The sequence below is a fragment of the Canis lupus genome, chromosome 13, assembly GCF_011100685.1.
Source record: "Canis lupus familiaris isolate Mischka breed German Shepherd chromosome 13, alternate assembly UU_Cfam_GSD_1.0, whole genome shotgun sequence".
In the NCBI taxonomy this organism is placed as follows: Eukaryota; Metazoa; Chordata; class Mammalia; order Carnivora; family Canidae; genus Canis; species Canis lupus.
In genome coordinates, this window is record NC_049234.1 from 19,005,256 (window position 1) to 19,028,570 (window position 23,315).

General features: G+C 40.0%; 1 protein-coding gene across 10 annotated transcripts in view; it reads right to left on the bottom strand.

The window, feature by feature from the left end:
• Positions 1-23,315, bottom strand: part of ENPP2 (ectonucleotide pyrophosphatase/phosphodiesterase 2) — a 111,467-nt gene that overhangs the window by 33,188 nt on the left and 54,964 nt on the right. For all 10 annotated transcript variants that reach the window (XM_038555404.1, XM_038555403.1, XM_038555398.1 and 7 more), the window contains 5 exons: positions 18,816-18,871; positions 12,568-12,633; positions 11,846-11,918; positions 4,667-4,775; positions 1,785-1,910 (listed from right to left, as the gene is read on the bottom strand). In XM_038555404.1, coding sequence (XP_038411332.1) covers positions 1,785-1,910; positions 4,667-4,775; positions 11,846-11,918; positions 12,568-12,633; positions 18,816-18,871 — 430 coding nt within the window. The remainder of the gene's footprint in view (positions 1-1,784; positions 1,911-4,666; positions 4,776-11,845; positions 11,919-12,567; positions 12,634-18,815; positions 18,872-23,315) is intronic.

Genomic DNA, 23,315 nt, shown 5'->3' on the forward strand with positions numbered 1-23,315 from the left:
CCACTTCCTAGCTCTCATACTCCTGGCCAGTAACTTCATCTCTCTCTGAGCCTTGGTTTCTACTGTCTGCAAAAGGGGATAGTAAAAGTTGTCACCCAGGGTTATTGGAAGGATTAAAGATGACTGTGTATGTATTTAGCTGAAAATAGTGATGTGACCAAGACATCATCATTATAGCTAACGTTTATACAACTTTGACTACGAGCTAAAAGTTAATCTAAGTGATATGTAGATAATCTCTAGTTAATCTTTCCAACAATCCTTGCCTTATAAATGAGGAAACCAAGGCACAGAACATTTAAGTAGCTTGCCCAAGGTCATAGAGTGGCAGGGCTGGGATTTGAACCCAGACATCCTGCCACCATTGTCTGTGCTGCTAACCTCCCACTCTACTGACCTTCACTAAGCAGAATCACATATATGCAAGGGTTTTAAAGTATGAAATTTTTAATCATTGGTACTTATTATTTCATTGGCTCCAAGAAAGTTTTCCTTTTCCCCTAAAACAGCCTCCCCATTATATTTATTGATGCCTGAAGGACCTTTTGAAATAGACAAAACCTTTCTTGCATAAGCCCTAAAATGCAGGTACTAAATCAACAGGTACCATAGTGACTGGTGTCCCATCTCTGGCCAGGGCCTGCCTGTCTCAAGTGAGCAGAGGAGAGGGGAGGGTGCGGAGGATGGAAAGGGCATGGAAGAGAAGCCGCAGAAACACAGATGATTTGTTTATTTTACAACGTTGCCTGGAGCTGACCTTGGAATGGTTCCCATTTGTGTTGACTCAGGAACGCAGTTTGGGGAAAAACTTAATTTTCCAAAGCTTTACACTTGTGCCAATGGTTTCTTATTCCCAAGGCTAAAACCTCTAAGGGATTTTTTTCCCCCAAAAACGCAGCATGTCTCCAATAAACGGTGGACTTCTCAGAAGCTAGGTGGGCACCACCTAAAACATCTTAGTCCATAAATAAAGGTTCTTGGGATGCCTCGGTGGCTCAGTGGTTGGGCATCTGCCTTCAGCTCAGGGCAAGGTCCCAGGGTCCTGGGATCAAGTCCCACATTGGGCTCCCCTTGGGGAGTTTGCTTCTCCCTCTGCCTGTGTCCCTGACTCTCTCTCTCTGTGTCTCTCATGAATAAATAAATAAAATCTTTTTTAAAAATCAAAAAAATAAAGGTTCTTGTCAGTAGCATATCATGCCCTGAATGTGTACAACATTAGTGATAAGATTGTTCCTGTTTATATCTAATCTTCCAGAACGGCCACCACTTCCCAAGGGTGTAACAGTTCTCCTGGGTTCTGTCAATCACTCTCATAAAAGTGAAGAGTCCCCTTCCGCTGGACTCCTAGGGACGTTCAGGGTCTGAGTGTGCTTCTGCCCACCCTGCCCTGGACTCCCCAGCTTCAGCTAAAGAGTAAGCATGAACCTCTTGTAGAAATGTTCCTCTCCTGTAAACAAAAGCTCATGGTTATATGCATGTCTCAAACTAAGTGTACTTTCCACATAAAGAAAACACGCAAATATTTACATAATGCAACCATGTGCCCCACTCTAAATGACGTACAGAGATTTATTTTCACAATAACTCGATGTCGTGGCTGTTATCATCCCATTTTTCAGATGAAAAAAATTGAGGCTTAGAGTTTACGTGACTTATTCAAGGTCACTCAGCTAAGAAGTAGCAAAATTTGGCTTTTTACCCAAATACTCCAGCTTCAGAGAATAAGCCTTTTCTACTCTACTATATTACCATGTGACAACTTGGTATTTTAAGAATCAACTTACATTTAGCATTATTGCTAAATTTGGACCGAATTCTTCCTAGAGTGCCAGGCACTAATGTAATGTCATCCACATTGGTCAGGTAATTGCTCAAGAACTCTGTTCTGTCACATGTGACATCCTCCATTCCTATGGGGAGAAAAAGAAGTGTTTTCAGGCAATTATAAACTTAAATTCCTAGCAGAAACACTAAAAATAACATCCAGGCATCTCCTTAATTCGTTTGTAACAACTTAACGCAAGGATCCCTCTCTTTTGATATGTCTTAACTTGACTTTAAATTTTGTAATGCTTCTTTATATCACTCTTCACCAGATTTTGATTTAGACACATCATCTTGTAGTGCTAGAAGATTAAAAATGCATCATCTCAACAATCACTCAGCAAGAACAGCTAGACAAAAGAAGTATGATCATTTTTTAAGCTATTTACATAGTCATCATCAAAAGGTCTATTCTAAAAAAAAAAAAAAAAAAGTCCTAGATTGCTTCAAACTCTTCCCAGCTGGGGGTGGTATAAATAACTGGAATATATAGTTCTGTGTCTCTTTTATAAAATGTCATTTTCCAATTCTCTCTCTCTAATATATCTCTTGACTTGAGCACATAATCACCAGTCCTCACTCTGTCTCCACTGGTGGCCTTGGATGTTACTGACAAAACAATACTGGCAACAAGAGATGAGAAAAAAAATGTCAGCCCCACTGACCACCCAAACTGAAAAACAAAATATTGCTGAAAACAAGTTGTAAACAATGTAATCAGTCAAAACTGAAGGCTAGCGACTAGAACACAAGAAGGGTCTAGGTAGGGAATTTTTTTAACCAGCAAGTATTCCTCCCCCATGTAAGGTTTGTTTCCTGCCCCCACCAGAAAAAAAAAAAAAAAGTCTTGGTCAATGTTTAAAATAAATAAGTAAAGAACAACCCAAACTGAAATCTCAGAACAATAAATTATGGTGGCTGGTCATTTTGGAATTTCTGAGACGACATGGAACTGTGAACCTTTCATAAACTGCCTTGCACAATCCCATATATAGATATTCTCCAAGATGGAGGAAATAAGGGATTCTGTAAAGGATGTCCTAAGGTTTTAGAACAAAGAAATATAACCCAGAGTGTTACAAACTTTATAAAATCCAAATCATTCCCTTCTGGGATTCCTAGATCAAGACACCCCACCTCTTATTCAATAGAAATTGAAATGAAGGAAGACAAGAACATATCCCAACATAGCACGAAGGGTATATAATTTGTCTTTTACCATTTAAACTGTCAGAAAGAAAAACTAAAACAATGAACAGCTACTACGCTTTAGCACACTGTTACCTCAGGAAGAGGAAGTCTCCAAATACATATTAGTGGAAGACTGGAAGGATCTTCAATTTGTTACATGTCTAAGAAGTCATTTCTGCCACCCCAGAGGTGAACCATCTCTCTTGCTCTCAAAGACCATATGTGAAATTCTTCTCAAGCATCATCACCTCTCATCCCCAGACTAGCTCTGTGTAGATGGTGTTAGTGTTCTCATTCTACATTTGAAGAGGTTGCGTCTCATTGCTCTTACGTGGCATAGTGCAATCTGAACTCCATTGAAATCCATTTTTACCCCAAATCCCAGACTCTGAAGCACTAGGGCATACTACTTTTTAAGAAAGGGATGCTATGGTTTCCCCAAACCAAAGCAATCTACTCATTTCAGAGGCCTGCACCTGGTAAGACAAGGTTTTCATCTATCTTTATAAGACCTTTATAATGCTCCAGCATATGACTCATTGGGACCCATCCACTTCTTAGACATCAGGCTCCAGCCTGTGACCCAATACTCCTGACACCTCCAGGCAACTTAAATTGAATCAGCCGTGTCACATGCTCCAGATTCTCTGCCTTATCTGTAGCTCTCCACCAAGTCAAACTCACAGGGCATGATTTTGCAGAGTCACATTTAGCCCCTAACAAAGAGTAAGTCCCACAAAAAAAAAAAAAATTTTAATTTCTCCTAGATTTTCTAGAACATTCTGGAAAGAAAACTAGAGGCCCAAAGCAGACCTTAGACTAGGGAGACTTGCCTGCCCTTCTTAACAGAACTACCAAAGAGTCTCCCAATTTTTTTCTCCCAAACTCTCTCTTTGAAGGGAGCAGTCCCACATTCCAGGGTAACTCTTTCAATTTGATAGTTCTGGAATACAGGAGGCACTCTCTAGATTACAGGATGCACAGCTAGGAAATAAGAATGCTTTCTTAGGACTCCCTTCAAGGTCTATAATATCTTATGTTTATGATGTTCAAAAAAGTAGTCATGAATTTTTTCTACCTTATATAGTGATTTAGGAAAGCTCTGCTTCTTCCTCTCTCTAACAGTTTCTGTAACTGAAGCAGGGTCCTCTGCTTTGGGTCTTAAATTCTCTCAGTGAATACAAGGTTATCATTTTACTTATACACCTCTTCTTTGATAAGAATCCTATGTCTCTTCCTCTTATCATACTTAGATTTATTTTTTTTTTAGCCAACATAAATTCTGTAGGCTCCTTTTGGGGATGAGGTAGTAGGACCTAATATGTCACATTCATAAAGGAAGAGATTAATACCACAAGCAAATTGTCTGCCACACTTTAGTAAGACACAGAACTTTGCAGAAAGATTTTCTTTCCTGCAAAGAAAAGGAAGACACAGGAAGTCCCTGGTTTTGATCAGAATGATCCAGAGTCATCTCAGGTCATCTCATACTTAGGAGTCATGGCCTGATTTCTTTTCCTACCCTGAAGAAAGAGGGAAGGAGGTGAAGAATACAATCTGGGATTCTGAGGGCAAGGGCTCCTCCCCTCAACACCATCAGAAACATGATCTATGTAGCTGTCCTATTAGCAAAGAGAAAACAAAGCTTTACCATGGTCTCCAACAAAGATGACATTGACACAGCGATGCAGCTTCAGTTGCTTCAGTCCATCCATTAATTGCCCCACTGTTTTGTCAATTTCCCTCAGAGGATTTGTCATCTGGAAAAAGGAACAAATTAGTCCCTGCAAGCTGATTTTTTTCCTTTCAGTTTCTCATAGGTCTTCTACCCCTAGAACATTCTGGAAAGAAAACTTCAGGCCCAGAGGCAGAGCTTTGTCTAGGGAGATTTGCCTGCCACTCTTAATGGAAGTCTGTTCTGAGCACTTTAATTTGTATTATTTCAGAAATATAAAAGCCTCTCCTCATCCAATTCCTTTCATAATTCTCTGATATAAAAATATCAGAAACATTAAGGGCAATTTTTTTCTTTCTTTCTTTTTTAGAGATAAAATGACCTTTCTAAAATGTAACAATGCTATTCAAATTTCAAATCCAAGAACTTCGAGAGTGAGCAGAAAGTCAGATGGATAGTTTAAGCCTCTTGTTCGCTAGGTGAAATCACATCAGGTTTTGAACCATGGCGAGAAGATGGAGGCTAAGTGAATCAAGAGAAGTTCTGACGTAAAATGATACCCTTCCACTGGATGCTAAATGAGAACATCATTAATACAATGGAATCCATCTAATGTTTCAAAGAACTTAACTGTCAATGTCTGAGAACAATAGATTCTTGATAGAAGAACCTCTTCAAAGAAACAAGCTACTGCTTCTCAGTTTAGTCCCCTTCAAGCTGATTTTGAGTTAAAAAAAAAAAAAAAAAGAATCTGCAAGAGTCCTACCTTCACAAGAAGTGAAACACTGAACTTGTTCTAGATTTCTTATTCAGCCTAAGCAAACACAAAAGCTCAGTTCTCTGAAGAACATTTCCAAAGCCTAAGAAACATACTCCATCTCTCACGTTCTTGCTTCCAGTGGAATCCTCTAACAACATGAATGCTCCCACACACTAGAGGCTTCCTCTCTCACTGTCATCTCTATGCAACGGAAAGTTTTCCAAGAAATGTCTCATCAGGCAAACACTTGACAGTACCACGGATTAATTTTACGACTTCGCTGCAACCACACACATACGTCCAAGATGACTGGTGAGAACAAAAGGATCTGCATATCATTTTTTTATTTCAGACATATAATATTATCTTCCAAAGGCATCTTCTCAGATGACTCAAAACCTTTTCTCATATCATGTCCTCAGTAAAATCAGGTGTAAACTTGTTTTTCTCCATGACAGGAGTTAGTATTTCAAACTCTGTCCCAAGGAGTAAGTCACAAGTGGAAGTCTCAGAATGATATGTGCAAGCATCACCTGAAGGGCTAACACATTGGGATTAGCAGTGGGATTAAATGGTATTTGCTTCTGAGTAAAGCATGCTCTCCTCTGAGATGTATTCTTTGACAAAAATAAAAACAAAAACAGAAACAAAAACAGAAACAAAAACAAATTAACAATATACATCAATCCTTAGCAATGACTTATTTTCGTCAGACCACTCAGGTGAAATCCAGGACCTCCTTCTCGGTGATTAGTTCACTCATAAGCAACATAATGTCCCAAAGGTATCTGAAGGTTTCAAGAGAAGTGACAAGCTACAACCTGTTCTGAATGTAACAAAAAGAGAAGACACCACTCATGTCACTATGAGAAAATACGCACAACTCCAACTACCCATTGTTTCCTCTTTCTGTCTCAGCTATTCCTTTGTCTATAACCTAAAACCTTTCCTGAACTCTGAAGGTACAGACCACTAATCTAAGCCAATTTTCAATTGAATTCTACTTTATATTATCTTTGAGGAATCTCCTCGCTGCTTTGCTGGATTGTTCTCAAGAACCAAGGTGACAAACCATTGTAACAGATTCCATGAATAAGGGCAAGCAAATCCACCAGCCTTCCTAACATTCACTCAAGCCTGAATATTAAAACTAGTTTTAGGGCAACTAACTCTAAAGAAAGTGGAAGGTTCATTTTTCCTGTCTTGCTGAAAGTTCAGGTGGTCTTCACATTAATGTCAACCTCTGAAGTACCAGATCCTTCTGGACTCAAAGCCAAGGATGACACAACCAGAGTTTTTCTGAAACTAATTCAGCTGATTTCAAACCAAGGCACTGGAGGAAACCTTCAACTGAGACCTGCCCGCCACAAAGCTTTGGAACAATAGATAAACTTACTTTGTCCTGACGAGTTTCCGCAGCATAATGATCCATCCTATGTAATTTTCTTCTTCTTTTCTTTGGAGGAGCAACTGGTCTTTCCTGTCTCCTCTTAGGGGTAACCTTCCTCTTAGGTCTCTTAGCCGGAGTAAGAGGTGAGCCATAACTACTCTCCTGTACTGGCGGATAGAGATGTCTGGACTCAGAAGTCGTCTGGCCCTCTGGGTCAGATCATAAAGCTCACACTTTGCCAGTGGGGCTCAGCAGAGCCTTAGTTAGAAAAACTAAGGCTCCTTACACGAGAAAAAGTTGGTATAAGGAATGATTCAGGGAACTCTATAGAGAGAAGCCTCCTAAATCCATCTTGATGCTGCCGTCACAGCTTCTTCACTGAGAGCAAGAATAGAGTTTAAGAGAATCTAGTCATGTGGTTTTCTCTTGGGCTGAGGAGCCTACTCGTGGTCACATCTGAAGGTGACATGCAGTTCTGCATTCCATAACTCCTGCATTAGGGAGAGACTGGTCTTTAGTTATGAAAAGCTCTCCATTTTTAAAGTACTAGAAGAAAACCAAATAGGACACTAGCCATTTGGTCATTTCAAAGTGACAATGGGATTCATGTAGGTGGCTCCAATTCAGAATCTGACAGATATTTGTTCACACCACCACTATATATATGTCATAGCAAGTGTCACCCTCATTGGTGAGGATTGGGGAAAAAGATGTAAACCAAGGATGGAGTGAAACATAAATAATAAACAATCCTCCTTGGCCATGAATGTGTCCTTACACAAATCAGGACTTTCAGTAGGAGAGAGAACTTTTCACTGATAATTTAGGTTTTCAGTACAGAGGAACCCTAAGCCAAGAGATAACCATAAACAAAACTGTCTTTTAAAAAATTATATTGTGGGACACCCGGGTGGCTCAGTGGTTGGGCATCTCTCTTTGGCTCAAGTCGTGATCCTGGGGTCTTGGGATCAAGTCCCTCACTGGGCTCCCCACAGGGAGCCTGCTTCTTCCTCTGCCTATGTCTCTGCCTCTCTCTGCATGTCTCTCATGAATAAATAAATAAAATCTTTAAAATAAATGAATAAAAATAAAAAATTTATCTTGTAAAATTAGGTTAAGTGCAAAAAGTCATCAATATCACTTCATCTTGGTATACATATGAAGAAAGAGTCTACTTGCTAATACTCTTCCTCAGAAACCCCCTGCTTGGGGGTAATGAGTGGTGGACTATGCATCCTGTTTTGAAAATCTACAGAGTGGCAAAGGCTGACACAGAAGTCGAATAAGGAAGATAACCTTTCGGGACTTCCCAACACTAGAGAACAACGGGCGCCTGATTTGCTGATGGTGCAAAGGTGAATTCAAGCAGCAAGCCCTGATATCTCCCTAGCTGAGTCTCTCTCGGCGGGACTGCTCCAAGAATCATTCAGATGCAGGAAGGGGCGGGAGGAGGAACAGTGTTAGTGTATCCAAGAGGAGGCCATCTGCCATGCCATGTCACCGTTTCCAGAGCAAGCGACTGCAAAGGCACTTCCATTTCTACCTCATCCTCTCTCTCCGGCAGAGCGATGGAAAGACACAGCCCCCAAGGACTTTGGTTTTGGTTTTTAAATGCATCTAGTTTCAGGCAGTTCTTCATGAGAAGAGAAGTAGGAGAAAAAGAGGGTTTCCCAGGTCATGGTCACTGAACACATTTCAGCTAGCACTCGTCTGCCCATCAGACACTCGGCCATTTGCAAGAGACCTCAACATTCAGAAGACTCCACAAGCGAGCCCTTCTGGTTGCAGTGGGTTAGAGGAGCAGCAGGAGAAACAGAATTTAGTCAACATGAGTTCTCATCCAGGGATTACAACGCATGTAGTTCCTTCTTTGAATGTTAGAGGTAGACGAAAGCTAAGTTTTCACGGACCAGCCATACTTTAGTCTGACTTTAGAAGATTTAGCCTGAGGTTATTAGGAGGATGGGAGGTAGAGGGGCAAATTTCCCTGCTTTTCAGAAGGATACTTTGCCATCTGAAGATAGTAACTAGCCAGCCAAAGCTCTGCCTCTAGGCCTGGAACAGCAGCCCAACGAGGAGTCACAGAGTAAGCATAGAAGGTCAAAGAGAAAAAGATTGTGCCAATAATCAAAAGCAAGCATGTTTCTGAACATTCACCATTACACTATGAAACCAGGAGCAATACACCATTTCTTGAAGCTTTTAGCCCAATGTTTGGTCATCTCATTTAATAGCCTTTGAGAATTATCCTGAAAAAAGTATACTCAGATATTAAGCAAATAAGGCACAGATTTCAACTGTGTTGTAGCACATAACATTCTGCTGAACTAAATTTTTTCAATTAAACTTCAAATGCAAGGTATTTTCTCATTAGATGTAAATGATGACATGTTACTGATTTTATAAATAATATTTCAGCTTGTAAAGTCTTTATACACATACCACATGTATATAATTGATATAAACCAATTAGTCTACTACAGAAGAGAGGTTTTGCTGGCTTGTTTTGGTTTCATGTTTTTAAAGTATAAACAGTTTTGCTTTTTGTTCAGAAAAACTAAAATACCTAGAACCAAACGAAAAACAGTTGAAATTTGAAAATGTTCCTTGCCTTACCAGAAGAAAGTGGCCAGGCTGTCAGGTTATCATAACTGAACACACATTCCAAGATATCTAATTAAGAGTGTTTACCAGGGGATCCCTGGGTGGCTCAGCAGTTTAGCGCCTGCCTTTGGCCCGGGGTGTGATCCTGGAGTCCCAGGATCAAGTCCCATGTCAGGCTCCCAGCATGGAGCCTGCTTCTCCCTCCTCCTGTGTCTCTGCCTCTCTCTTTCTCTCTCTGTCTATCATAAATAAATAAATAAATAAATAAATAAATAAATAAATAAATCTTCAAAAAAAAAAAAAAAGAGTGTTTACCAGTGGATACATGAAAATATCCCAGTTTATGAGAAATATTAATACTAGAAAGAACATAGCATGAATACTTCCAAGTCTTAATTCAAAAAATTTTAGAGGACAAAAATCTCTGTATATTTCTAAGCAACTCTGGGCACAGCACCATCATTACAACAAATTAAAGCATCCTATATTATGTTCCATTTATCACTGCTCAGACATTTAAAAAAATTTTCAATCTATTTCTTGATTAAAACACACACACATACACTTTCAAGTATGTAATTACAACTGAAATACACTTACTAGAAATCCAGAGATGCTCGTGGATAAAGAATGCTTATTGCTGAGCTGTAAAAATCTTAAAGCACTAAGGATCACCAGAGTTCCACCTCATTTATATGCTAAAAAGCCAATTTTTGACATAAAGAAAAATCTTCTGTCTGAATTGAACATAGTTATTTACCTAATCACTCTGCTTATCTCCTGGAGGTTTAAAGGGTTCCATGGGAAGAACCCTGGTCCAGGAGCTCTGAGATTCTGCTTTTAAGTCCACTTACCCACCAGGTGACTTGAGAAGCCCACACCTCCTTAAGCACCAGCCTCCTGCTTTTAAAAGAATGGCTATACCAACCTCTGGCTCTCCTATACCATAGGGTCTTTTAGGGGATATTATTATCCAAGCAAAGTTCAACTTTTAAGAAAGGCACATGGAACTGCTTAGGATTTTTTTTTTTAACATTTTAATAAAATGTGGTTCCTTTTGTTCACTTTAGATTAATCTCAAAGAAAGTCATCCTAAAGATAAAACAGCCATGCTTGCTCTGGCAAGAGTAAGATTTGTGTTTCATGCAGATGTTTATCTCATTTTATCATTTGTGTTTCATAATCATGCGACACTCGTTAAACATCAAAGGGATAGGAAAAAAGAGCATCAGACTTATATAACTTCAATGATTTAAGGCAAACTAACAATGGTTTCACACAGCCATTAGTTTCCAGTGTTTAAAAAAAATCACCGCAGAATTGATGTTAAAACATTCAAAAATAGTTAGGTATTTTTGGTACATTTTGCATTTACAGCCTTTGGTTAGATATGTTGCATTTTGCTCAAAAATATTTAAACCAAGACACATTTCTCTGTATCTCCTACTCAATCTTATGCTGAACACCGTGAACTTAATCATCACCAACAGTGCTGTCATAGGCTATTAGAGATTGGGAACCAGTTTCCATCAGCAGAGTTTTTGAAACGATTTCTCATCCCAAATCAAGTTTCAGTGTGTTGATGTAGACCTCATCACACTAGTTAGAATGAGAGGTGGAAATCATTTTAGATTGGCAAATTCAATCGGTTTTAAAATGATCTATGCTGCAACACTGGGAAGATTTCCATCTCCAGATGAATGAGGGACATGATAAAACACAACTGTCTTTTTCCCACTTCTGAATTTGACATTATACTAGATATCGTCTAACAGATTGTTTTCAACTAAGATTCCTGCTGTTTGATAGCAATACATTGCTCTGCTAAATAGAATCATCCAGTAGTACATTTTCTCTTAATTAAGAATTAATTTCATTTTGGAGAGTGATGGATATGTCCACAATCTTGAGTGTGGTAATGGTTTCACAGGTATGTACCTATGTCAAAATGTATCAAATAAAAAAATGTCCAGTACTACATAACATATGCCAGGTTGATTGATTGTACCTGCTAAGGCTATTAGAGCTATTAAGCTGACCTACGGTCTCTGAATTGCATAATCATTTTAAGGGAGCTGAAATTCAGTTGGAGCGTTTTGTATTGCCCATTTCATCTCCAGATGCCTTTCTACTTCCTGATCCTGATGCTAATCCTTCCTGATCACCTGAACACCAAGTTTAGGATATGTTTGAATAGAAAATCAATCTGAAATGAAATTCCTGTAAGAGAAACTGGTATGTTTAAGGTTTTTTTTTTTTTTTAATGTTTTTAGTTTTGTAGTTCTTTGACTAGGTATAAACCTTGCAGATAGACATACCCAAGAGACTTTGTACAAATCCTGAAATAAAGTCAACAGCCCAGGGGCACAGGCTCTTCTCAGGCAGATGATAAGCTACTAACCTCAGGGCCAAAGGGGCCATATTTGTGTCCAGAGAAATCGGGTTGTTCGGAATAGAAGGCATAGACTGAAGGCCTACGGGAAAATTAGAAGATTCAGATTCTCCACCAAACCACATACAACAAAGAATATTAAGCATCCCTACATGTCAAAAAAAAAATCCTCTCAAATTGAGTTAATTAATCTCCCAACCACTGTTAGTCTTAACATGGAAAATATCTCTTTCTCATTTCTCTTTGAGGGGGGTGGTGCTTAAGATTCTATTTTTTCCACATCCACCAGCCCCTACACCACCTGCACAGTGGTAACTGCCTGGTACCACCTTCAGGGATCAAATGTCACAAAGGATTATCTGAACACATACCCAGGTCTTTGAGCCTCAAGATAATATTGCCCAGTGAAAAGTCACATGAACCATGCACTCTGCAGCCTGAAAGTTGGTCCTAATGCTTCCCCAGTTCTTGGGATGCTGCTGGTTCATTTATCAAAGTCAGAAACTCCCTCAAGCTCAGCTGCAGTGGCCAGGATGAAGAGCTAAGCTCATTTAACCCCTTTCATGAAATGGTCCCCAATACCCTATGTCAGTCACGCTTAAGGCTGAGAACCACAAAACTTAGTAATCCCAAACCTTGACTATGCCCAACTAGTCTTTACCCAGTTCTACCCCAGGATGGAAAGGTCCTGAAGAAAAGAGAGAGAAGGTCAGGGGAATGGAAACAAATACCTTTCATCGTCTGGCAGAGTGAGCCATTGCAGGATGGTTAATATTCTCCTCTCATGAGGGATGACCCTGTGAGGCAATAACGAGCAGAGCATGATGTTAAGTTGCATCGTCAAACTCCAGCCCAATGAGTGCTTGTTCTGGTACCCAGGCCAAGGGCTCTCTATGTACCACCATGTGTTTTCACTTCGTTGTCATAAAAGGCCCACTTTCGAATTAGTGTTTAAACTTCCACTCCATTTGCAACATATTGTATTGCTCAACCTCTGCCATAGAAGATGAGACTGGAAACTCTGATTCACAGTAAAATGAGGAACCTGCCCTGTTGATCACAGCCTCTGCTATAGGCAGTAAGGACCCTGGGCTCAGAAGCATTGCCATTTAGCAAGTAAAGCCATTAGCTGTGGCCACAGAGGGACCAGGACTTACATCCCCCAATCGCATCTTGCTGGTGGTGTGACCTCTTTTGATCTCTATGCCACTTTGACCTCTCTGGGCCTCAGCTTAAGTATCCATAAAAGAAAGATCATAGCAAAACACGTCGCACACAGCCTGGTTATAAGGATAAAATGAGACAAGGCAGAGGCACCTGGGTGGCTCAGTTGGTTAAGTGTCTGCCTTCAGTTCAGGTCCTGGTCCCAGGGTCCTGGGATTGAGTCCTACCTCAAAAGGGAGCCTGCTTCTCCCTCTCCCTCTGCTCCTCCTCCCTTTCACTTGCTTTCTCTCAAATAAGTAAATAAAGTCTTTAAAAAAAAAATGAGAGCAGGGCAGCCTGGGTGGCTCAGCAGTTTAGCGCGGCCTTCAGCCCCGGGCGAGATCCTGGAGACCCGAGGATCAAGTCCCACATCGGGTTCCCAGCATGGAGCCTGCTTCTCCCTCTGCCTATGTTTCTGCCTCTCTCTCCTTGTGTGTTCTCATGAATAAATAAATAAAATCTTTTTTAAAAAAATGAGACAAGATAAGCAAAGGGCACATACAGTACCTAGCACATAGTATGATCCCAAAATCCTTTATTTTTATTAATGATCATAATGAGCTATCATTCTATCTCTAACGACCTATAGGCTTTAGAAACATTATTTAATCTGAAACTTTAGATTCTTCATCTATAAAATAAGGGGTTTGGAAAGGTAGTCTTGAAATTCTCTTCTAGCTCTATAAAAATCTATCAAGAATAGGCACATATAATTATGAGACTGACAAAAAGGGTATAATCTTCATCCACAATGACTTTTGTGTTTAAGTCTCATTCCTCTGTTGAAATATAATTACCCGAAATCTGGCACTCTCTTTAAGAGCTCTCAGCTAACATGATAGTACTGTATCCTGGGCTGAGTTTCATTAAAGGCTCCCAAGCAGAGCAATGTTTTTATTTATGGGGAAATTCGCTTATTCTTTCCTAACAAGGAGTACAACATGCTTTTCTGCTCCCCTATCCAAGATTGGGCATTAGAGCTTGTTTATGATGAACTCAACCTAAGCCCAAGTTTAATTGTGGCTAGCAAAAATTATTGTGGCCAAGAGTGAAGCCTAGTATAAATTACGTTCCCTGGGATCCCTGGGTGGCGCAGCGGGTTAGCGCCTGCCTTTGGCCCAGGGCGCGATCCTGGAGACCCGGGATCGAATCCCACATCGGGCTCTCAGTGCATGGAGCCTGCTTCTCCCTCTGCCTGTGTCTCTGCCTCTCTCTCTCTCTCTCTCTCTCTCTGATGACTATCATAAATAAATTTAAAAAAAAAAAATTAAAAAAAAATAAATAAATAAATAAATTACGTTCCCTGAGTGATAATGATGTGTGGATATAGGTTCATCAGTTGTAACACACACGCCACTCTGGTGGGGCACACTGGTAATGGGGAAGTTGTGCATGTGTGGGGGGGCAAAGGGCATTTGGGAAGTCTCTGTACCCTCTGCTCCATTTGCTGTGAGCCTAAAACTGCTCTAAAAATAAATAAACTCTATTAAAAACTTACTATGGAGTGTTGGTGAGCCAAAGTTTTACTCTTGGTGGATGTGAACAAGAGCAAGCTAGGAAAAAGATACATCTTCAGAGCTGTGGGAGAAGCGGAGATTTGGCAGGAGTTCCAATCAAGGACTCTTTCCCCATGCACACCCCCACCCATCCCCATCAACTCTCAGAGATTGGAAATTGCTCATTCCTCTGACCCTCTCTCAGTCTAGAACTGTCCCACCAGCCCAGAAAATCATATTTACCATAAAATGAGTCCTAATTTAAACAAAGTCCAATGCTCTTGAATAAATGGGACCCTGTTTATTATATTCTATAATTGAATTAGAAATAGGATAGCATGCCCTGCCCCCGCCCCCGCCCCCACCTGTGCTCTCCTAGCTCAAATACATAAATGAATATTTAAAAGGAAAAAAAAAAAGAAATAGGATAGCATGGGCAGCCCCGGTGGCCCAGCGGTTTAGTGCTGCCTTCAGCCCTGGGTGTGATCCTGGAGACCCGGGATTGAGTCGCATGTCGGGCTCCCTGCATGGAGCCTGTTTCTACCTCTGCCTGTGTCTCTGCCTCTCCCTCTCTCTCTCTCTGTGTCTGTCATGAATAAATAAATAAAATCTTTAAAAAAAAAAAAAAGAAATAGGCATAGCAAAGCCAAGCTAATCACATCAGGTATTTAATTCATCGGTCTCAGAAATCCCCCTTTATCTGAACAAAATAATTACATGTTTCAAATTCTTTCCTAACTTAGAAAAAAGCAAATGCTGTAGCCTTTCCATCTTACCTGACTTCCCTACCTACCTACAAGCAGCTTTATTTTATGTAATTGGTGTTAGGTCACAAAAGGGGACTCTGATGGACTTACTTGATGCTAATGGAAAAATACAAGCCAATAGAATTTGTGTCCTGCTCAGAACACGCACCCTCTAACACCTTCGTTGGATGCGGTGCTTGACCAGTAGTAGGCAGGGAGTGAAAGCATCCGCTCTGAGGCCACAATGCCTTGGTTTGAATCCGGACTCCAACATGTGTTGGCGATGAGACTTTGGCAAGTTACTTAACCTTTCCATACCTCTATAAAATGAGGATAATAGTTCCTATGTCATAGGTTTGTTGTGAGGATTAAAAGAGATAATACATGTAAAACACTTAGAATAGTGCATGGCACATCGAGTTTAGAAAAATGTTAGCTTTTGCTATTATGTACTAGATTCTTAGGGTCCAGAGAGATGACACACTGATTCATGATATATTTGTTAAGTATATTACATTAAAGGCTTTTGTGTGAATGTAAACAAAGATAAAAAATACTTCTACTAAAAAAGACCATTATAGAGGAGTCACCATTCTCTGCTTAGAAAGATAAGCAGGTGATTATCATTTTCTGGGTAGGGGCTGAGTGTGTGTGTGAGTGTGTGTGTGTGTGTGTGTGTGTGTGTGTGTGAAAAGAGCCAGAGATGAGAACTGTAGATCCCTAAGTATCCATCCAAAGTGTGACACTGGGCACAACACTTTACCTCTCTCAGCCATGGTATTCTAATCTTGCCAATGAGGAGTCAGACAAAGTAGTCTCTACCTTTCCTAGGAGTTCTAGATTATCTTTACAAAATTGCCCCAGGAACCAAAACAACATGGCCCCTAGCCATTAGTGTTTAAAATACAGTGCAGAGAGGCATCTGGGTGGCTCAATCCGTTAAGTGTCTGCCTTCAGCTCAGGTCATGATCCCAGAGTCCTGGGATTGAGCCCCATGTCGGGTTCCCTGCTCAATAGGGAGTCTGCTTCTTCCTTGTACCTGCTCCTACTTGTGTACTCTCTCTCTCTCTCAAATAAATAAATAAAATCTTTAAAAAAAAAATACAGTGCCTAAATAAATAAATAAATAATACAGTGCAGAGACTGCATAACCACAAATGGCAAAGGAAGACTGTGTGTCGGAACAGAAAAGGAAATGGAGCTCATGCTGCTGTCTTCACCATCACTGTTAGATAGAGCACTTATCATGAAACATCAGATACGGTCAGAAAAAGAAAAAAGAAGGAGGAATGGAAAATAAGGGACTAGATGAAGTGTTTAGTGCTAAAGGGGAACAAATTACCTTAGGACACATATCGTCATTGTATGGTCAGTGTTGAAAGAGATGATATGAATTAGAAAACAAATACCATTTATCCATTATTCTCTATGTACTAAACACCCTACTTGGCACTTTATTTTATTTTATTTTTTTAAATATTTTATTTATTTATTCATGAGAAACACATGAGAGAGAGAGAGAGAGAGAGGCAGAGACACAGGCAGAGGGAGAAGCAGGCTCCATGCAGGGAGCCCGACGTGGGACTCGATCCTGAGTCTCCAGGATCAGGCCCTGGGCCAAAGGCAGCGCTAAACTGCTGAGCCACCGGGCTGCCCCCTACTTGGCACTTTAAATAAGTTACCCCATTCTACTTTCACAGCACCCTATGATAAAGATGCTATCATTGCCATTTAAAGATGAGGACATTAATTTGCTGAGAGATTAAATCACTTGTCCAGCATCAGCAATCGATTAAGTGGCAGAACTGGGATTAGAATCAATCAAAAACACTCATACATAAGGGGAATTACTGCCTTTGAACATGAATTGACACACACACAAAATGTAACAGAGCATCAGCTGAGGATTACTTTGGAATAAAATACTATCACTTAAAAAGCAAGAATAACTCTAGGTTGCAGTACAGAACCACATTAAAAAGATGGCCTTCAAAGTCTAAGCCCATGGTCTGAATCTGGTGTTAAATTTAAAAGTTTTCTGGATGTACCATGTGTAGATTCCCCTGACATATACTCCATTAAATAACTAAAAGTATGACCCTGGTTTGTTGTGTTTGTTTGCTTGTTTGTTCAGTTAAAAAAAGATTTTTTAAAAAAAGAAAGCAAAAAACTAAATCCAAGTCACCCCCAGAATAGAGATAAAAGAACAATAGCCCGAGAAGCCAAAGCAAAACTAAGGACATCTTTAGAGCACACAAAAGCCACCTTCTTATAAGTAGCTAGAAATGGGTGGAGAACATTGCCATTCAAAATCAGAACACTGGGCCTTTTCAATGAAGCTTTGCAGCAGTTTCGGGGGGTAAGGGTAGGGACTAAGTACTAATTATGTTGTTGGCTCGTCTCCATTCTGCCAAGCAAATATGTTGTGGAGCAGAAGAAATCCTTTCTGTAAGCATCTATGACAGTCAAGGGCTACAGAAATGTAACGCATCAGATTAAATTGGTAGATCAACATGTCATTTACATGTCATTTCTAACACCCCCACACTCATTTCTCAACTCAGAAAACCTCTTTACAAAAGAAATAGGTGGGAAAAGAGACTTTTAAAGAGTCACTGTCTTACCTTCAAATCACCAAACTCAGTTTCAACTTAGTCCTTCAAATCTGAAAAAGCTACTTTTATTCCTGAATTTGGAGAATATAGACAGTCCCATTCTGGATTAATTTGAACCTGTGACTGCTCTCAGCACACTACTATTATAGAATAGTCAGATTTTTGTTAAGGCATAAGAGGCAAATATGGAAACAGCTTTAGGTGGTTAAAAAAAAAAAAAAAGATGGAAAGAACATCTCAGTGGGAACAAAATCCCCATGAAAGTTGAAACAGATTCCTTTTCTTACTAAGGAGCCTTAAAAATAATCAACATGTTGACACTTTTATTAGGTAAGTTACATCTTAAGACTATTTTATGAACATTAACTACTAACCCCCCACTAGCTCTCTGGGGAAGAGAAGTAGTTCCATTTTTCTTATTAGGGAAATCCTAGAGTTCGGTGGAAAACAGTAGAAACAGAGGTTTCCCCTTGTCTCCTGGCTGGAATTTCCAATCTCTAGACCACTATACATCAACTGTGTGAGACCACACTAGACTTTCAATGTTGCAAACCAAAATAAATATAACATGTTATGATATATTTATAGAAAACAATAATGCAAACCACAGTAATAAATAGTTTAAGAGAAATATACACTCCCTAGATGGTAAGTTATCAAAACCTATAACAGGGACAGAAAAATCTTGAGAATGACAAGAAGAAATAAAAAAATCTTTACATTCTATTAAAAAAAAAAAGATGGGGGAAATAGACGGAAGACTTCTAAAATATACTGGGAAGATTATTTTCAATCAGAAAATATTCAAAAGCTCAAGCTCTTTTACATTTAACTGAAGTAAAATCAAACTGAATTCATGTTTCTTAAGCCGAATCATAACTGTAATTGCACAAACATTGACAAAATAAAGATAACTTACACCGACCAGAAGAATGTCCCAGCTTTCACCCCTTGCTTGGTGGCTGTAATCCATAGCTAATGAGGAAAATATAAGAGGCTTATAACATGTTCTGAGTTTCAGTCAAAGAAGAAAAAGTTGTTTTAAGTACATTAGATCAGATATCTTCTACTTTACCCACACCCCACCATAAATTTCACATTATTTGCAATCATTCTCTTTTCACATCTGGAAGTCAGAATCACTATTTCCATAAATGTCATTCAATACATTCTCTGTAAAAGCCTTCAAAAGCTCTGCAATGATTCTAGTGGCATTTTTAACTCTTATTTCATCTCAAAAGTTTCTTCCGTACCTGTCTTTTCTGATCATTGTTTTGAACATTTCACTTACATGATGGAATTCTGCTCATCAAAGGACCCAGGAGTGGACCATATGTTTCCTGTATTATTGAAAGCCTGCAGAGGAGAACCCCAATTTGGCACACAGATGCCAGAATCTTGGAACCTAACTTTGTCTTGTTTTGTTTTAAACGAGGTGAATGAAAAGAGCGAAAAAAGCTTTTTCTTTCTTTCTTTTTTTTATTCTGGACTTTCCATGTATCATTTATTTAGGCTTTCAATAAATGGAATTTTAGGAATAACTTCCTGGGATAAGTTAGGTGAACCAAGCATTTCATTGAGGCTTTTAAAATATTCTTTCCAGTGCATGCTGTTGGGAGGCAGAAGATACAGTGGTTAAGAACCTGAGCTCTCCAACCAGATAGCTGGATTTTAAGCCTTGCCTCTGTCACTAACTGTGAAGTCCTGCAGTCAATTACATAAGCTCTCTGGGCTTCAGTTTCCTTTAAAATGTAGATAAATATTACCTACCACATGGGATTATTCTAAGCTTTAATGAGTTAATACATTTAAAGTCCTTAAAGCAGTGTCTTAGCATTTGGTGAACACTGGATCAATTTTTAATCTTAATTATTATGCAATGGAAACAAATATAATCCAGTTATTCTAGGAACATTAAAAACAGCTTAGGATGGCCAGTGTCCCATTGAACATAAGTCTGTAAGAAGAACCTCCCCCCACTCCTTCAGAGGCAAACAGGAAGAAAAGAAGCTCGTTTGTTTTAAAACCCAAGCAAAAATGCTCTAGGAATAGCAGCCAGCCCCTTTTCTGGTTTCATTGTATCCAGACTTTCAGAGTCTGTTGGACTCCAGTGAAAATCTCTGTTTTTTGAGGCAAGGGGAAATTCAGAGGTGTGGGGCCTCCACGAGTTTGGCCATGTTTTCAGAAGGGTCTGGACACCTGGCCTGGGGAATTCTGCAGATTTCCAAGCCTCTGCGGAGGGACTGATGATCCCCAGCCTCGCAAAAGCACAGCTGCTGAAGCTGGCAAGTAAGGATGGGCAGGAGAGGACCGAGGGCCCTCTCAGATTGGAGGAGGTGAGAGCTGCCCTCCTCCCAGGGGAATGTGGTCATAGAGGGAAGGAGCGCAGATTGCTCTGAGCGCCCTTCCGGAGTCTGGTTAGGTGTATCCTTCTGTTTTAAAGACAAATTCTGGGCTGCGATGGGAGTCCCCAGGCCAACCAGGATTCAAAATATGTCTTTTTTTTTTCCCCCTTGGTGATCACATTTTTGAAAGGGTTGGAAAAAAATAAAAATGCCCTTTAGCTTCTGAATCTTTGAGTCATCTGCAAATCAATACATTTGGGGAGTAGAAGAATCCTTGGTCATTTCTTAATATCAACATTTACACAAAATTACGCCCCTTTGAATTTTGAATGTCTTCTACCTTTGAAGATGCAATCATGCCAACTCTCCTCTATCACACGCACGATCAATTCTGTTTCAGCCAACGCTTAATGGAGGGCAACTAGTACAACACCATCTTCCCCAAGAGCATCAGGTACATCCCGCCTGGTTGACGGTTCCTCATCAGTTTCTGTGGTAGTCACAGATCCTTCCACATCTTCTAATGTCATATTTAAATGCCAATCATAAGCACACATAATCTGCCTTGAAGCTCCCTGTGGTCACTGATTTTCACACAAATTCACTCATCTAAGCTGAGCCTGATGAGACACAGGGGCCCTTCTAGAGTGCTGGTAGTGTGTTGCTTCTCAGCACAGTCTGCCAAGTTTCAAACCCAATGCCCTGTCTCGCCTCCACCAAGGGAACACGAGTCTCCACCCACCTCCCCCCTCTACCTACTGACACACCAAAATGTGGCATCCCTGAAGTAGAAAGAAATCTGCTAGGCACCGTCTTGCCTTGTAGACTTTGCATTGGTCATTTGCAGCTGTGTGAAGCTGCAAGGGGAGGGTAGCCTTGGCCTGTAAGGAAAGGGCTTCCCCGCTTCCTTTCATTCTTTTCCCAGCACAGCTATCAAGAAGATGCGTGCAAACAAAGTGCTGGACATCCTGCAGATGCCTCAAAACCACATCAGATCCCAAAGAGATCAGTTTCTTATATATATTTTTTCTGAAGATATATTTATTTATTTATTGGGGGGGGGGTGCAGAGGGAGAGAGAGAATCTCAAGAAGAGTCCCCACTGAAGGTGGAGCCAGAGGCAGGGCTAGATTCCAGGACCCTGAGATCATGACCTGAGCTGAAATCAAATCCCTTAACCAACTGAGCCACCCAGACACCCCAATCAGTTTTTTATACTAAGTGATCTAGTTCCATACTTATTTTAATTTCAGAGACTCATGCTTAGTATATTTATATACAAACAAATTCATATAAAATCCAGTGCCTTGGGCAGCCCAGGTGGCTCAGCGGTTTAGCGCCGCCTGCAGCCCAAGGCGTGATCCTGGAGACCTGGGATCGAGTCCCACGTCGAGCTCCCTGCATGGAGCCTGTGTCTCTGCCTCTGTCTCTCTGTCTCTCTCACGAATAAATAAATAAAATCTTTTAAAAAAAATCCAGTGCCTCGATATTTACAAGGAGATTATAGGAGGCAACATTTGGCAGTTATGAAATGTAAGATTAATCCGGGGTTTTCTAGAGGAAATTTTTTTAATGCAGTTTTGTCAAATGATGAGCCTGCACTTTCAAAAGTTATGTTGTGGAATTATGCTGACATCGGCATTATCTGGGCAACAGGAAGCCCTATGGGTAACTTTTAGCTCAGTAATGCTCACAGGAAAAGATCACCAGAAAGGGTCTTGGCAATGGAATAAGGAAAGGGGCAATGGGAGAGAGGGCAGCAGAAGTGAGTGTGCTAAAATTTTCCCAATGGTAAAGGATCATTTGCTCTTCATACTTTTCTGTACCTCCCCATATTTTTACAGTGATAATTAACATCCTTGGAATCAGAAAAAAAAAAAAAAAAACCTAACTAATTATAAAGAGCAGCAAACCATGAAGACAATTACAAAGTAAAAAAAATATTTCTGGAGCACCTGGGTGGCTCAGTTGGTTAAGCGTCTGGCTCTTGATTTTGGCTCCAGTCATGACCTCAGGGTCCTGGGATGGAGCCTCGTGGCAGGCTGTAGGATCAGCGGGGAGTCTGCTTGAGGATTCTTTCTCCCTTTCCCTCTGCCCCTCTCCCCTTCCCCCTATTTTCTCTCTCTCTCTCTCTCAAATAAATAAATGAATCTTTTTTTTAAAGATTGTATTTATTTATTCATGAAAGAGACAGAGAAAGAGGCAGAGACATAGGCAGAGGGAGAAGCAGGCTCCATGCAGGGAGCCTGATTCAGGACTCGATCTCAGGACCCCAGGATCACGCCCTGAGCCAAAGGCAGATGCTCAACTGCTGAGCCACCCAGGCATCCCCATAAATTAATCTTTTTTAAAAAATTGTTGCTTCTCAAAAAAAAAAAAAAAGCAGCAAAAACACCCTCCTGCTTTTTGGTATAAGTCATGTTGACCATATTTTCTAAAACAACAGTGGGAACATGATCAGAGAAGTGCCAAAAGTAAACAAATGAGAGAATCCTTAAAATTAAAAAACATTTGAAAATCTCAAACAAAAGGATTCTAGCAGTAATGAAGCCATTCTATCAGGGTTTAGCAAATGGTAGGAGATTGAAGCATAACGTTCTTAAGTTAAATCAGATCACAAGTAGCTATAAAAGTTCCTTTGCAGATTATATGTATATATTATATTTCTCAACTCAGGAGTCAAATGTAGTAATTACAGAGAGAAAAAAGGCACTACAACAGTGGTAAAAAAAAAAAAAAAAAAAAAAAAAAAGAGCCTCTGGGGTTGTTAGAAAAAGAGAGAGAGAAGTTTCTAGTTCCTTGTTAATTCAGAGAAATGGGAATTAGTATTTCTCTGAATTTGAGTGTAATATAAATTTCCTCAGAGACTGGTAAAACAGTACAACAAAAATAACCTGACAAGACACTGGATTTGGCTTTCCCACTCTTAATGCCAATATTTCTCCATTGTTCTGCTTTATCTAGAGGCAGTTTTCAACATTTATGTCTTAGAGACTACATTTTGAGGAGGGAACAAGTGGGAAAAATATTGTATCTATTTGATATGTTATCAGGAATTTTAAAAAAAGCTTTCTC